The 13,852-nt window shown below is 36.8% G+C and overlaps 1 protein-coding gene across 2 annotated transcripts in view; it reads right to left on the reverse strand.

Annotated features, from left to right (window-relative positions):
• UTRN (utrophin) overlaps positions 1–13,852 on the reverse strand; it is a 377,071-nt gene that overhangs the window by 53,108 nt on the left and 310,111 nt on the right. For both annotated transcript variants that reach the window (XM_034061252.1, XM_031049855.2), the window contains 3 exons: positions 7,779–7,840; positions 6,727–6,801; positions 2,816–3,017 (listed from right to left, as the gene is read on the reverse strand). In XM_034061252.1, the coding sequence (XP_033917143.1) occupies positions 2,816–3,017; positions 6,727–6,801; positions 7,779–7,840 (339 nt within the window). The remainder of the gene's footprint in view (positions 1–2,815; positions 3,018–6,726; positions 6,802–7,778; positions 7,841–13,852) is intronic.

A 13,852-nucleotide genomic window follows, 5' to 3' on the forward strand; every position in this document is an offset into this window, starting at 1 on the left:
CTGGGCCATAGAGAATGATCATGAAAGACAGCTTTGATCATATGGAAAATGTTAGCATAAGTGCCATAACATAGATACCCTTCCTAGACAAATGTACCAAAGAAATTCAATTTAAAAGAAGGCATTATCAGAAGTATCCTAATTTCAAAAAAACTGAGAAAATTTAAAAGTTGAAATACAAGAATTCAGACAAACAGTGCAAGACGTTAAGAACAGTGCATGTGAAAGTTTCTTCATGAGTAATTCTGATTGAAATAGAGTCATCACCCACAATTAGTACATGTATTCTATATGTATGACAGACTAAAATATCTGAAACAAATTATTTCAAGGGCGTTAAGATATTTCATTAATATTGAAAGCTATCAGTTCATATCATATAAATGATGTTTGGAGATTTTAGCAAATTTGACAGCATATAGTCCAGAACAATAACCCCTGGCTATTGCTGCTGGACAATTTAAACACAGGCCTGGCCAAATGATTTCAAAGAGCAATTTCTTTCACAGCTCTCTTAGTAAAATGTAATGCATTTATTTTTAATAAATCTCTAACCAAATCAAGAAACTTTAAGTTTGGAAAATGTTTATAGGGCAGATGCTGCTGCCTGGAACAACCTTTGAGTCCTTGAAGAAGTGAAAGTCACTGAATAAATTTAATGTTTCTCTCCTCTACACAGCTTGATGAATGAATCATTCCTGATGTGTCAGAAAGTATGAGAACACAACAGATTTTTTTCTAAAAATAAACTGCTTCAAGGGCTGTAGGTAAGTCAGAAGAACTACTTAGTTTGCCATTAATCTGTGAATCGGTAATTAAATTTCATGTTAATAGCATTTGACCAACATGCTTTTTGTAGACAGTTTAATGATTTGAAACACTGTATACGTATAACACCAATGCAATAAACAATGGAAATGCCAAGACACAAATTAGCTCTTTCCTAAAGACCAATTTTTAGAAAAAAGCAAAACAAAAACCAGCTTAATGGTGCCTGTTCTTTCAGCATTATTTTTTCTCCTGGAATAGATTTGAAAGGGGAGCAAGGAAACACACTGTAAAAGAGAATTTTATCTCAGAAAACCTTCATCTTCTATTTTTTGAAGTTTGACCAAATATTCAAGTCTTTCATCAGCTTGAAGAATTATCTACACTAAAGCTTTCAACACAATAATCAAGGGAACAGTGAGCAACAGGATACATTATTGAAAGAAAGGTTTGTTGCTTACTATGGGCATTACAAATATAAACAGATTTAACAACTGACTTCTACCTAAGTTAATAAACAAAGGTAAACTGAAGAAAATAGAATGGATTTGTAATCATCTGGAGAAAAACAAACAAACAAACAAAAAAAAACCCCATCAAAAACCCACAACCGAACAAAACCAAACAAAAAACCCAAACAAAAGCATCCAAAAACAAAAACCAACAAAACCAGTAACTACAAAAAAAATCTCTGACATTATTAAGCCTCTTACTTGAAATAAACAATAACATAAGCCAAGCAACCCACTTGATCTACTGCTTGAATTACAGCTGTGCAAAATGAAAATAGTTGCAGGAAGTAGTCCCAGCCATTGTATGATGGGCTGTCAATTTTTTCAGCAGTAATGATGAGTCCAACTAACAAAAATGTCATGGTATTAAAGAGCAATATTTGAATGCCAAAGCATAATACACAGTTAGCACATCAGCGATAACTTGTCGTATGTACTCTCTTCCCCCTTTCACTCTCCCCTACCACAATATTTAAAATAACAAGAAAATAAAATATCCATAAAGTACAGGAGTACTGTAATGTAGTCCTCCAGGCAGTGGAAGGGAGAGAATGCAAAAAGCTGTGAACTGTTAGAATCTGGCACTGATTAAGAGAGTGAACATAGTGAAGATACTGCATACATCAAATAACAGCTGTCTTGCAAGGCCAGGTGTAAGAATTTCTATTGTTATTCAAGAAATAATTTTGCCCTCTCCATCTTCAAATGGAGAGAAATGAAAGAAATTTGGTAAATAACCTCATGCAGCTTAGAAATCTGGATTTGTAATTCTGTGTATAACTCCAAACTAAAGCACCTATCCAGTTAGACAAACTAAAGCAACCACCCCATGTATTGCACTATTGTGTCTTTAGTCAGTGGCAGAAGAATCCTGAAATGCTGTTGCTCAAGCAGTGTAACTCAATACATCATATGAAATGGAGAAGCTGATGGAAACCAAGTCTTTTCCCAGTTTTTACTATGGAAGGGCAAGGACAATAGTGAACACCACTAAGAAAAATGAGCAACAAACTCACGTCTCAAAATCACAGCTAAATAAAAGCATACTAACTTTAGGTCATGCAGGCTGATATAGTGCAGAGAGGTCAGAGTTTGACATTCAGCAGAAGAAAGAAGTTTCTGGAGACTTGGAAAGGACTGGCCAAAATCATGCACAGCTGTTGGACTGGACTTTATTATATCCTCTGAGGACAGTAGTAGTATAGAAGCAGTGTAATGATAGTTCAAAGATTTGAGCAGGACAGCATAAGAAACATCTCATTATAAGCAACTGCACTTTCACTACTAATACAAAAATATCAAAAGATGTAATTTTTTATTAAAGAACTTCTCAAGGCTTTATAATTTTTCTATTATCATGGACACTTCCTCAAGAAAATAACTCAAAAAATATACAAGAGTCCCATAAGTCTAGCATTACTGATATGTCACCTGTCACATATGCAAAAATCACCAGAATTCTGCCTCCATGGTTTATACTTTGTTAATACTATATTAAATTCCTGGGATACACACTGTGCATAAAAAGTTCTTACCTATCATATACATTGAGTAGCCAGTTAAGACACATGTCTACACAGAGAGGAACATTCACCATATCTTTGTGTTTCTCTTCAAGTCCACTGTAGATGGTTGTGAGACAGCTGATCACATCCTGGACACCAATCAGCTGGTCATTTTGACTCAACTTGTGCTGTTTGAAAACTTCACTTGTTGTGTTCAGGTCCAACAGGTCCACTAACAGAAGAGGATAAAAAAAAAAAAAAAGGAAAGAAAGCAAAAAGGTGTAAGATGCATAAGAGATGCTTGAGCATAACATTCACAATACTCACTCATGTGCATGTTGTAGCAAATGCTGCAGACGATTAGATAAGATATAGCTTTCATTAAGTAACATTATAGTGAAAACCCCTTCTCTGTGATATGTCAACAGCATTTTGGTACTACATATTTTAAAAAACAGGATCAACAAAAACACCATAATGACATTGCACAGACTGAAGAATATTTAAAAAGCTACTGAACTAATCTCTGTAATTAGAGGATCCTAACTTCAGATGTACACACACTGGCTTAGAGGATTCTTCACGTTTACTACAAAGCTGAATCTTATTAAGTGACTATCACTTTTGATTGCATCAAAAAAGAGCACTCTTTAGTAACAATGTTCTCTTAAATGCAGTAAGAATATTCTGAGGCCTGATTAACTGAACAGTGGTTGCTAAACTAGGGCCTAAATGAAAGCAGGCAGAAGAACCCAGAGAAATTATTTGTTGTAGTTTTCTAGAATATTAATGCTATGCTTTCATGGAAAATATTTTTATCTCCTTTATTACAGGATCCTTCCTATAAGCAGTTGGTCATGCTATGGGTATCCTACAGGTGAGAAGGGTTTTGCTTCCCAAACCACACAAATATTGTGAAAATCTGGTGTTTGCATGATGAAAATAAAAAGCTATCAATGAGCTCTTCCAATTCCTTTTGCAAAAGGAAACTTATTTTGATGTTAAAGAAAGAATAGTGTAAGTCAAAGGGTGGTATAAACCTCTGAGAGATATTTTAATAGGAAAGGGGACTTTAGGGAAAGAAAAAAAAGCTGCAATACATTAGTATCCTTGCTACAGTGTATACAACATCAAAAAGGCAGTCTGTGCAAATCAGGCAAGTCTAACTTGGGCTGGAAAAGAAGTTAATCAGAAAAAGTAGGAGGAAGACAACACTAAGATATGAGCATATCTTTCAAGAACTCAGTGATCATCTATCAAAAGATAAGGTTATGTGCCAAAAGAAGGTTCAGAGAGGACCTTAACACTCTCTATAATAACCTGAAGGAGGAAGGAGAGAGGAGGTGGCTGGTCTCTTCTCCCAAATAACAAATGACAGGACAAGAGGTAATAGTCTCAAGCTGCACCAGGGGAGGTTTAGATTGGATATTAGGAAAAATGTTCCCACCGAAAGTGTGCTCAGGTATTGGAACAGGCTGCCAAGGGAAGTGATGGAGTCACCATCCCTGGAAGTGTTCAAAAACCGTGTAGATGCGGCCCCTGTATATGATTTAGTTGTGGATTTGACAGACCTGGGGTAATGGCTGGATTTAGCTGATTCTATGATTCCCAATCCCTTTTACCGAGACTACCCTTCCTCATATCACTGTAAAATAAGAAATGCTACCCTCCAGCCCTTGACTTTCCTTTCCCTCACTGACATCAGTACATGCTACTCTAACTTTACAGCATCAGCATCAGACTTGCAGGGGTCTTACATTTGCTTCATCCTTTTTTTAATTCCCTCCCTCAAACCCGTCTCTTGGGCTTGCAAACAAACACCAGTCATATCTATTTACTAAACAGGCAGAATGGTAACTGCTGCAAACACCTTGCCATTAGTTTGACCTGAGGTAGCCACTGTATTTGGCAGTACACTGAAGCATTATATTCTACAGTGGATGGAAAATACATAATACACTGGAAAAGGCTCTCAAGCATATTTAAAACCAAAACAAAACCACCACCCCTACACATCACAACGTGACATAGACTATTTTTTTTGTGAATCAATTATTTCTGTAAATTTTTAAATAAACTGTGTTTATGCAAATGGGGAAAAGCTAACCTGAGACTTGGATGCTTTTGCTGGCATGAAGCCTACTATACACAGATTTTAGCGCACTTTTGCAGTACCATTTTGCATCTGTTTGAATGTGCCAAACACCCAGTCCTGCTGTTAACCATCAAATGCACAGAAGGGTGATTTCTGCAGTGAGGAGACTTTTCTAAAGAAAAACTATAAACAGAAACCACGTCATTCAGCAGGGTTCAAGCAGATGTGAATGACTGACTCAGGAGCAAATAGTTACATGCAGCTGATTTGAGGTTGCTGAAGCTCTACAGAAAATAGGCAGGCATTACTATGGAGCTTTTGTATCAGCAAGACCTTGAGAATGATAGCAGCTCCTTTAAAAGACTGCATGGCTAAGCAAAGTCCACACAGCTCTCACTTTCAGTCTGGTGTGTGACTTAATCTTCATTCCTTAACCTTGCTGATAATCCTATTAACATTCATATATTTTAAATCACCCAGCAGAGCTCTGAACCTACATGGCAATTTTGCTCCCTTTTTGTCTTCTAGTACTATACTTTAGTATCTAGGGCAATATAATTTCTTGAAAACAAGCTAAAGTATGCTGCATGAGAATAAAATATGACAGTCAGGGTCTGGTGCTACATAGCTGCTCAGTATGACTACAACACAGGATACTCTCTCTGGCCCCATTTTAATTCTGCCACAGTGGGAAAGTGCTCTCAGTATGTCTGTCCCACATAATCTGAAAGAGAGAAGCTAAGAATTTGTTCTTTCCAGCCTGCAACTTTTCTCAGCTTCCTGAAAAATAAATACACTTAGGTACATATGCACATAATAGTCTCTGCAGGAATCTGCCTTGAAAAAACAGAACAAGGCAAAACTTTACTACTTTCCCACTTCTAAAGGAGGGTGGGAGGGAGTAACTTCCCCAGAACCATGGGGTTTTGACACTTATCAAGACCAAAGACTCAGAGAGGAGAGTTGGCATCAGCAAAGTTTTCCAAAGTATAGTTCTCAAATTACATAACCCTGAACTTGCTTGTATAGCACTAATATTGTGTCACCAGTCCTCACTGCAAAGTTGAAATCTATCATGTGCAAGTGGGACTGTGCATCCTGCTTCAGCTGTGCCCTTGGAGTTCTCAGCAAATGGCTTCTGCAGTTACACATGCTGAGGCTGTGGCAGCAACTTGTCACATTTTACAGTTTACATTGACCTCATTTTCTAGTGATTTGTTTTGGCATTTTCTTTCCCTTAGCACATAAGCCTTTCTGAAGCATTCTGCATCCAAACACCTTTAAAAAACACCCACAGTTAAAATAACAGGAAATACTATGGAAGACTACAGTAGTAGATTGGTAATTCAGGCCTGAGAATGAATGGCAGGGGCCCAGAAAATGACTCTTTTCCTATCTTAAAATGAAACCACCAAGTAATAGCCAAAACCAGAATTCTTAACAAGGCTTAACCATTCTCCCCATCCTCAGGGGGGATGTGCTAGCACATGTTGTGTTTTGGCTATCTCAGAAGTCATTCATGGGACAGAATGAGGTCGAGAATAATCACAGTCAAAGCGTATTTGACCTGTTCCCTGGCAAGAAATAATCAGCTAGGCAAACAATGACAAAAGGAACAGTACTGACTGCATTTCTGAAGGTGGTCTTAAAACTGTGCCAGATAACAACAAGCTCCTGCTATAATGACACATACTATTGGCAAGCCTTCCTGCCATTTTGTTGGTTGACAATTTGTCAAGGATGTATCTGGCCCCATGTTAAACATGAGTGTTCTTAGATTTAAGTTGACCCTCCCTTTCCCAGGTACTGTAGAGAAACAGTTTGTCTCAAAGCCAAAGAAACTCACAGCACAGTGCTTTCTGCAGTCTTCGGATTTTGATGGCTGTACGGTAGGCAGAGAAGCGTACGTTGTTCAAGTCAGCTGGAACAGCAGAACAGAAATATGAGCAGCCCTAAAAATAACCTGGAAGTTTCCTTTACATGCAAATTTCACATTTTGGAAGAAATCTGATATCCCTTCTCTTCTCTGCAATGACTTAATAGAACAAGTAAAACAAACTGAGAAGTTGGGGCCTCAGTCCATACCAACTTCAGGGAAAGTGTCGTGACTCTGAGAGTCCAGAGCCTTCAGAGATGGGCACACCAGAAATCCTAACATCACCTTGGTGCATGTAGTACGTATGCAATAAAGTTTTAATACATATTAGGCAGTGTTGAGTACTTTCCAGACAAGTGCTCAAATACAGTATGTTTCTCAAATATTTTACAGCTCCATCAGATAATATACGAGAAACAGAAGGCAGGAAAGGTCACAGTAAGAGACAAAAAATGTTTATTCAAGTCACAATTTCTGTGCCTGCCTTTGTAAACAGTGCTTTGAAAGGGACAGTAAGATAACCATAAGCTCTGTTCTAAAAACAGATGAGTATTGTTTTTTCCCCACTTTACAGTATTTTACCCTTTTGCTCTTTAGAAAGGGATATTTCACAATAAGTGTATATGTTAGCAGGGCACATTGAACTATTTGTACCATCATGTGGCCTAGCCTTTCCTGAAAGCATAGATGTTCTGCTTTATTAGAAAAATCACTTCACTACAGAAGGCATCCTGCTTTAAACACAGAGACAGCCTGCATCACTGGATAATCCCTAGCGGATTTAAAGAGATAAACAAGATAACTGCATTAAACAACAGAGTCAGAGCATATTGTTCAGAATTAAAAGTACTGAAAGGCAATACACATGACATGATCAAGGCAGGAGTTTTCATGCAAAATGTGTCTCACTGCAAGGTGGGTAATGCTCTGTAACACACAACTGGGACATGGTCAGCAATCAAAGCAGCTGTTACTCACGGAATGAACATCACATAATGGTTTATTTTAAGAAATTCACTCACCTAAGGACTGGAAGAGATCAGTCATTTTCGGATGATCCCAACAGGTTGTCTGCGTCTCATGACTACAAAGGAATGAGGTAATCAAAATTTCAGGTAACACGCATATACACTTCCAAAGAACAAAACCCCAAAGATATTCTGATTTTCTGTTTAAGTGGCAAGAAATCCCTCAGTTCTTTAATTAAAATGCATGATCCAAGTCACTTAGCTCCTTGATTTTTCAACCACAAAGTTAGACAGACAATAGCCCACCCATATTTAATAATATTTACTTTTGATTCTACGTGTGACTCTGTCAGTTGAACTTGGACTTTGCAACAAAGAGGCATGCTAATACAGTAAAAATGCAAAGTTTTCTGGTGCTGTAGCACAATGAAAGTATTTGTAAAACCATTGTAAAAATAAAAAGCACTGAGGTTTTATTTCTTTGCATATTTGAACATATCAGAACACATACAATGATTTTAGGCTTTACCTGTAACACATCATAGAACCATTTAAGTTGGAAAGGACCTTTAAGACTAAGTGCAGTGGAAACCCTGATCACCATCCACATCCCAAATGAATAGGTATTTTCATTTAGGGGATGTGTTCTACACTAGTGCTCACAGAATAGACAATGAATAGGCAGCAGTACTTAACCCACTGTATAGCACTGCTGTTTCAATTCACCACAGTTTCAAGTACACAGCTATAGGGGTCAAAACTTACGTCAGGTCTGCTGAAATCTCCCTTTCTACAAGCCACATTTTTCTTGTATTTATCAACATTATTTGCTGAAAAGATTGCACAATCTTGCCTCACAAAGTTAATTATAAAGAGAATTTGATTTATACACACATTTGAATTATAAAGAGAATTAATTAAGGAAGTTATGATAAAAAGATCATAGCATTCCCTTTAAAAATTAATAATGAAAAATATATGATGCTAGGTTAGCAAATCTAGCAGTAGTAAGCAGAGAACACCATGTATTTCACCTTTGTTTCCATTTATAAATTGCACATATTTTTCCACCACACACACAGGTTTTTCCACATACAGGTTGCAAATAATGACTTTTAATGGCACTTTGCCATTAAATGTAGTGGACTGTATTTTCAGTTGGAATATGTAAATGGCTGTACCTCAGTGACTGCACAGTAATTTACCATCACCAATTATTTTTTTTTTAAATTGAAAGCCCAGTGAAGAAAGTACCTTTCTATGCCAGGTAGTACAAAAAAAAAGGGCCAGAGACAGGACATGTACTACAAAGAGAAGGTAAGCTCCAAGCAAAGTAAGTGCAGAGGGCCCTTCTTTACATGACTCTTTGATATTCACTAGTGGAAAGTGCATACAATAGGTCTCTGAAAAGGGGATATGATCTTCATTTTACACTCCATGCACTAGCATGACCTTTCCAGCTTTAAGTCTGGTCTCCACAGTCAGCTTTCCCCCAACATTAGGCTTAACTCTCAAATGGGTCTCATTTGTACGTCTGGCACCATCACGACTTTGTGAGGTGTGTTTCATGGAAGTTCATAGACAAAATATGTATTTCTTTTTTAGTTTAGGTATAAATAGGTATATACTTTTGGGTATAAACTTTTTTTAGTTTAGGTATAAATCTTTTTTTTTCCCCTCTTTGTGATTATTCTCTAAAACAACTGAAAGCAGGGAGAAGAGAGAACACATTTTTCCTGAACTTAAAGTTTAATTTGGTTTCAGTTTGATAGTATCACATGAATTGCATTCATGTTTCAAATTCTAAATGAGGTGGCTAAGGCTCTGATATGCTGAACTCCGAAGCTAAAGCATACCAGTATCTAAATCAGTGTTTCTGCAATTTCTTGAAAGACACTTTTGAAACAGCACTATGTTTATCCTTGTCCAGAAAAGTAATTTGAAAAACAAAAAGCTTGACAATTACTTTCCTGGAAGGGGCACACCAATCAATCATCATGACACCAATAACAAAAAAGGATGTATCTAGGTTTGGTGCTGTGCCAGGGTAAAGGCAACTGACTGCCCAGCATTCTCAAAACACCTGACATGAAAAACCTATAGTATATTAAAAAAAATAACAAATACACCCTTGGTACACAGGAACAGAAAATACAATGGGTCATACTGATCAATTTATTAAATGATCTCAAAAATAGCCCTGAAGCTGCCAAATATCTGCAATATCATGTTAAGCTTGCTGCCATTATCATGGTGACAATTTAGAATTTATTTCTATTGACCAAACCCATTGCAATTGCCCACTGAATTGGATCCAATATACAATTAGTTTAATAAAGCCTGTTTTAAGGAAATTGCTTAATCTCAACCTCCTTGATCAAAACCCCCCCCCCCAAAAAAAAAACCGTACTCCCAAAACCCCAAACCAACCAACCAAAAAAAAAAAAAGATCAAGTCCAGTGATTTTACTATGAACATTATAAGTGAAAAATATAGAATTTTCTAAGAAAAGACTGAACTAAAACACCTTCAAACTTTATGTGAAGGTAGGTGGTAGTACTGTGACAGAAAGTTTAAATATAGGTGTATGTAAAGGTACATTTAACTAATTTAAATGCTGAAATATTAGTGCAAACACTACATGTGAACAATATGCAATTTAGCCCAGTCAAATCCTGTTCACTGCCTTAGAAACTATGTCAAAATAAGCCATGACGGTAAGGACTTTGCTGAATCACAGCCTTTATTCCTCAGTTAACTATTTTTTGGCATTAAAAAATAGGTTTCCATGAAGAAATCTATTTCCTACTTGTGGGGTTCTGTTAGCAGCAAATGCTTCTCTACATAAACAACAATGGACTGACAGCAGAAGTTGATTGGAAATGATTTTTTTTCTGGCAATAAATAGTATATTTTGATAGGTACAGAAACCTTTTCTATTATTTAAGAAAAAAAAAAAAAGAAGTTTAAATACCTGGATAATTTCTAGCTTTCCCCTCTCTGTGCCCTGTCAGAAATATACTGACATACTCCAGTATGCACCTGTAATCCTTAATTAGGATGTGGGCAGATTTAATTGCAATTTAGATTCCAGATTCTAAGTAATTTATAAACCCATATGTAATGAATAAGAGATAGCATTACCAATCAAACTTAATTTCTTTAAATTAGGTTTTCAAGAAACAAGTTTCATTATTGAAACTGTCTGCTTTAAGTACCCAGTTTCAGTAGCAGCTTTATCTGAAAGACTAAAAACCAGTTCAATTGTGACCACATGCTGTGCAAAAATTACAATATTTATATTTTGTGCATGATTAACATGAAACAGGAAAAATTGGAGATACCTGAAATGTCTGTATCCTGCATTATCATCATGTTTCTCCATTTAATGTAGTAAATACATGAAGAGCTAAATTTTCTCTTTACAGAAAAACAAAAAACATGAAATTTATACCTCATAATGACCAGAAAATATTGTTATGTTTCTATTTTTGTTTGAAAGAGAAATACATTTGTTTCAGACTGTGCATAGACTAATGGGTTTTGAAAACTTGTAACTCTTCTTTTGCATGCCACATGGATTATGTGAGAATGGAGGTCCAATGAACATCATTTGGTGGAATTCATCCAAGGTTGTCCGTAATTACCTAAAATTCAGTACTACCTGACAGCTGCTAAATGATTATACAAAGTGAACATGACTGTGCCAGCCTAATCTCAAAACACCTAGCAAGGAACCATCTATAACAGCTAAGCAATCCTGTATAGTGATCCAGCAGAGAAGAGGAATGGGCTCAGGGTGACTGAATCACCAGCTCAACAGCTTGTTCAGGTCAAAGGAGACAGCAATTCCATTGCTGTGGGCAGTGCTACTACCACCACTGAATATATTCCATGGATAGGCTTCACTTAAGATAAAATTCACACAAGCCAGACTACTCTGGACAGAGTTGAGGAAAAAAACATGTGACACAAAATTTGAAGAGAGCTGTAGAAAACTGGGAAAGAGGGGAGGAATCAGTCTCAACAGTGACATTTCCTACTGCAAAGTTCTGTTTGATAACAATTTTGTAATATGCAGGGACTTTTATGGGGTTACCAACTGATTTTCACAGGAAGAAAAAAATGGATGTGCAGATAACCTTCCTATGCTACAAATAAAACTGTCAGAGAAAGAACCAATTTTATTAAGCAGTCCAAACAGGAGGCATGCAAGACAAACTGCTTTCTGGTGATTTGGTTTGTAAAGCAGCTCTTTGAAATCATATCTATCTTTCCCTGCTGTAGCTACGGTATCTTTTGTGTTAGATGCAAGACAAATGCAAGCAGATGATGCACTGAGAAATGTGCTCAGAAACTTTACAGTACTGTGTGGTCTGTAGCAGATGAGACAGACTTGATGAAACTAGGGGAAAACTTTCTGACCACAATCTCTCAGCTTCTTTCACGCAAGCTCATGACATAACCTCCCCAGAAATACATGCATCACAGTAGCTACAATGGGCTGTCAGTGATTGCCTAGAGTATAAAAGCAGACTTGGATGTGCTCATGCATCAGAGAAGCCTCTGATACTTTGTTCAGTAAACACAAATAACATTAGACCTACAAAACCAAGGAAAATGACAAGGAAGATTACACACTCTGTATGTATTTTATATGCATGTGTGAAAGATGTCATTGTTAGAGCAAAGGACCAGAAACTGATAAGTTAACAGAATTGCTAAATCAAGGTAAACAACTAAAGCAGTATCCAACCCATTCCCAGAAATGCTCCAGTCATTTCCTGAAGATTTCCAGACAAAATAATTTTACTACATCATGAAAAGAGCTCCAACTTGATTCCTCAGGAGGCCATAATTTTCCATAAGTCCCAGAAAGTAATTAGGTAGAATAGGATAGATTGTTTTTACCACAGAGACACAACAGGAAACTTAAGAAAATCCAGCCCTGTTATCCACCAAGAAAGCGAAGAAATCCCATTTTCTATATTTGTCTATAGAAAACAATCTGTAACTCCCAGTGACAGAAAACTAAACCTGCAGAATCTGGTGGAGTAGCGGAAATCTAAATTTGGATTGATGCTAAAGTTAAAAGACAAAAGACATCACGGTAACTGGTGAAAAAACAGAAGTTTATACTTTTTAGTCATCTCACTGAACTTCAGAAAAGACTCAAACCAAGCATTTAGTGAGGAGCAAATTTACTGAGCCTTCCCTCTCTGTTAAAACCACTGCAGTAGTTCTGTCCCAGGTCACAGTTACACACACACCAAGTAGCACCTTCTCTGGCAAATACTAACTTCAAGAAGAACTACCTGTAGAGTGAAGTGCAAGCAAACAAAAGCTGGGCTCATTATTCACCTTGCATGCAAACGGGACTGGATAAAAAGAACTTTGGTAGGTCCACAGGAGCCCAGGTTACAAGGTTTCATTCTGCGCAGTGAGCGGCCTAAGGGATTTGTGCTATGACAGAAGTGAGAAGGTCCACCGGGCAGTAACACAAGTGCTGCAAACATGTAACATCTTCCCAATTGGTTCAGTAAATGGAGAATTAAGTGTTTTACTGACTGAGCTACAAGAGAATTCATTCAGTGTTATTTTTTTAGTGGCTAGTATAAAAAATTTGAGTTATTCAGAGTCTCTCAGCTCTCTTCCGCAAAACTTACTGATGCAGTATAAAACACATAGCAAAATATGTATCCATGAATAGATTATGAGATGAAACGGTGTAATTTAAAGTCTAAATGCATTTGTGTATATCTCAGTAACTAAAAATATACATCATAACCATAAAATATACCAAATTTTAAAAGCTACATATTAATGAAGTGCTCTAAAGCTTAAATGACAAACATTTGTATTGGTGGTATACCCTTGCAATCTGTTTCTTATCCATTATGTTTGCTGGCAGCTTTCTAATTATAATTGGAAAAGATAATCCATGTTAAAAACACTTCCTGGTTGTAAATGCAGAGCTGAGAAATAGTTAGCTTGTCACTTCTGATCTCTAGAAGCAACAGAACAGTCCAGTTGAAATGAAGTAGCACTTCTCTAGGTGTTGGCAAGCTGCCCGTGAAGTTGTGGGAGGAAAAACTAAAATTCAATTCCTTCTTTTTTAGCTTTTTGTC

This window comes from Melopsittacus undulatus, chromosome 3 (genome assembly GCF_012275295.1).
Source record: "Melopsittacus undulatus isolate bMelUnd1 chromosome 3, bMelUnd1.mat.Z, whole genome shotgun sequence".
NCBI lineage: Eukaryota > Metazoa > Chordata > Aves > Psittaciformes > Psittaculidae > Melopsittacus > Melopsittacus undulatus.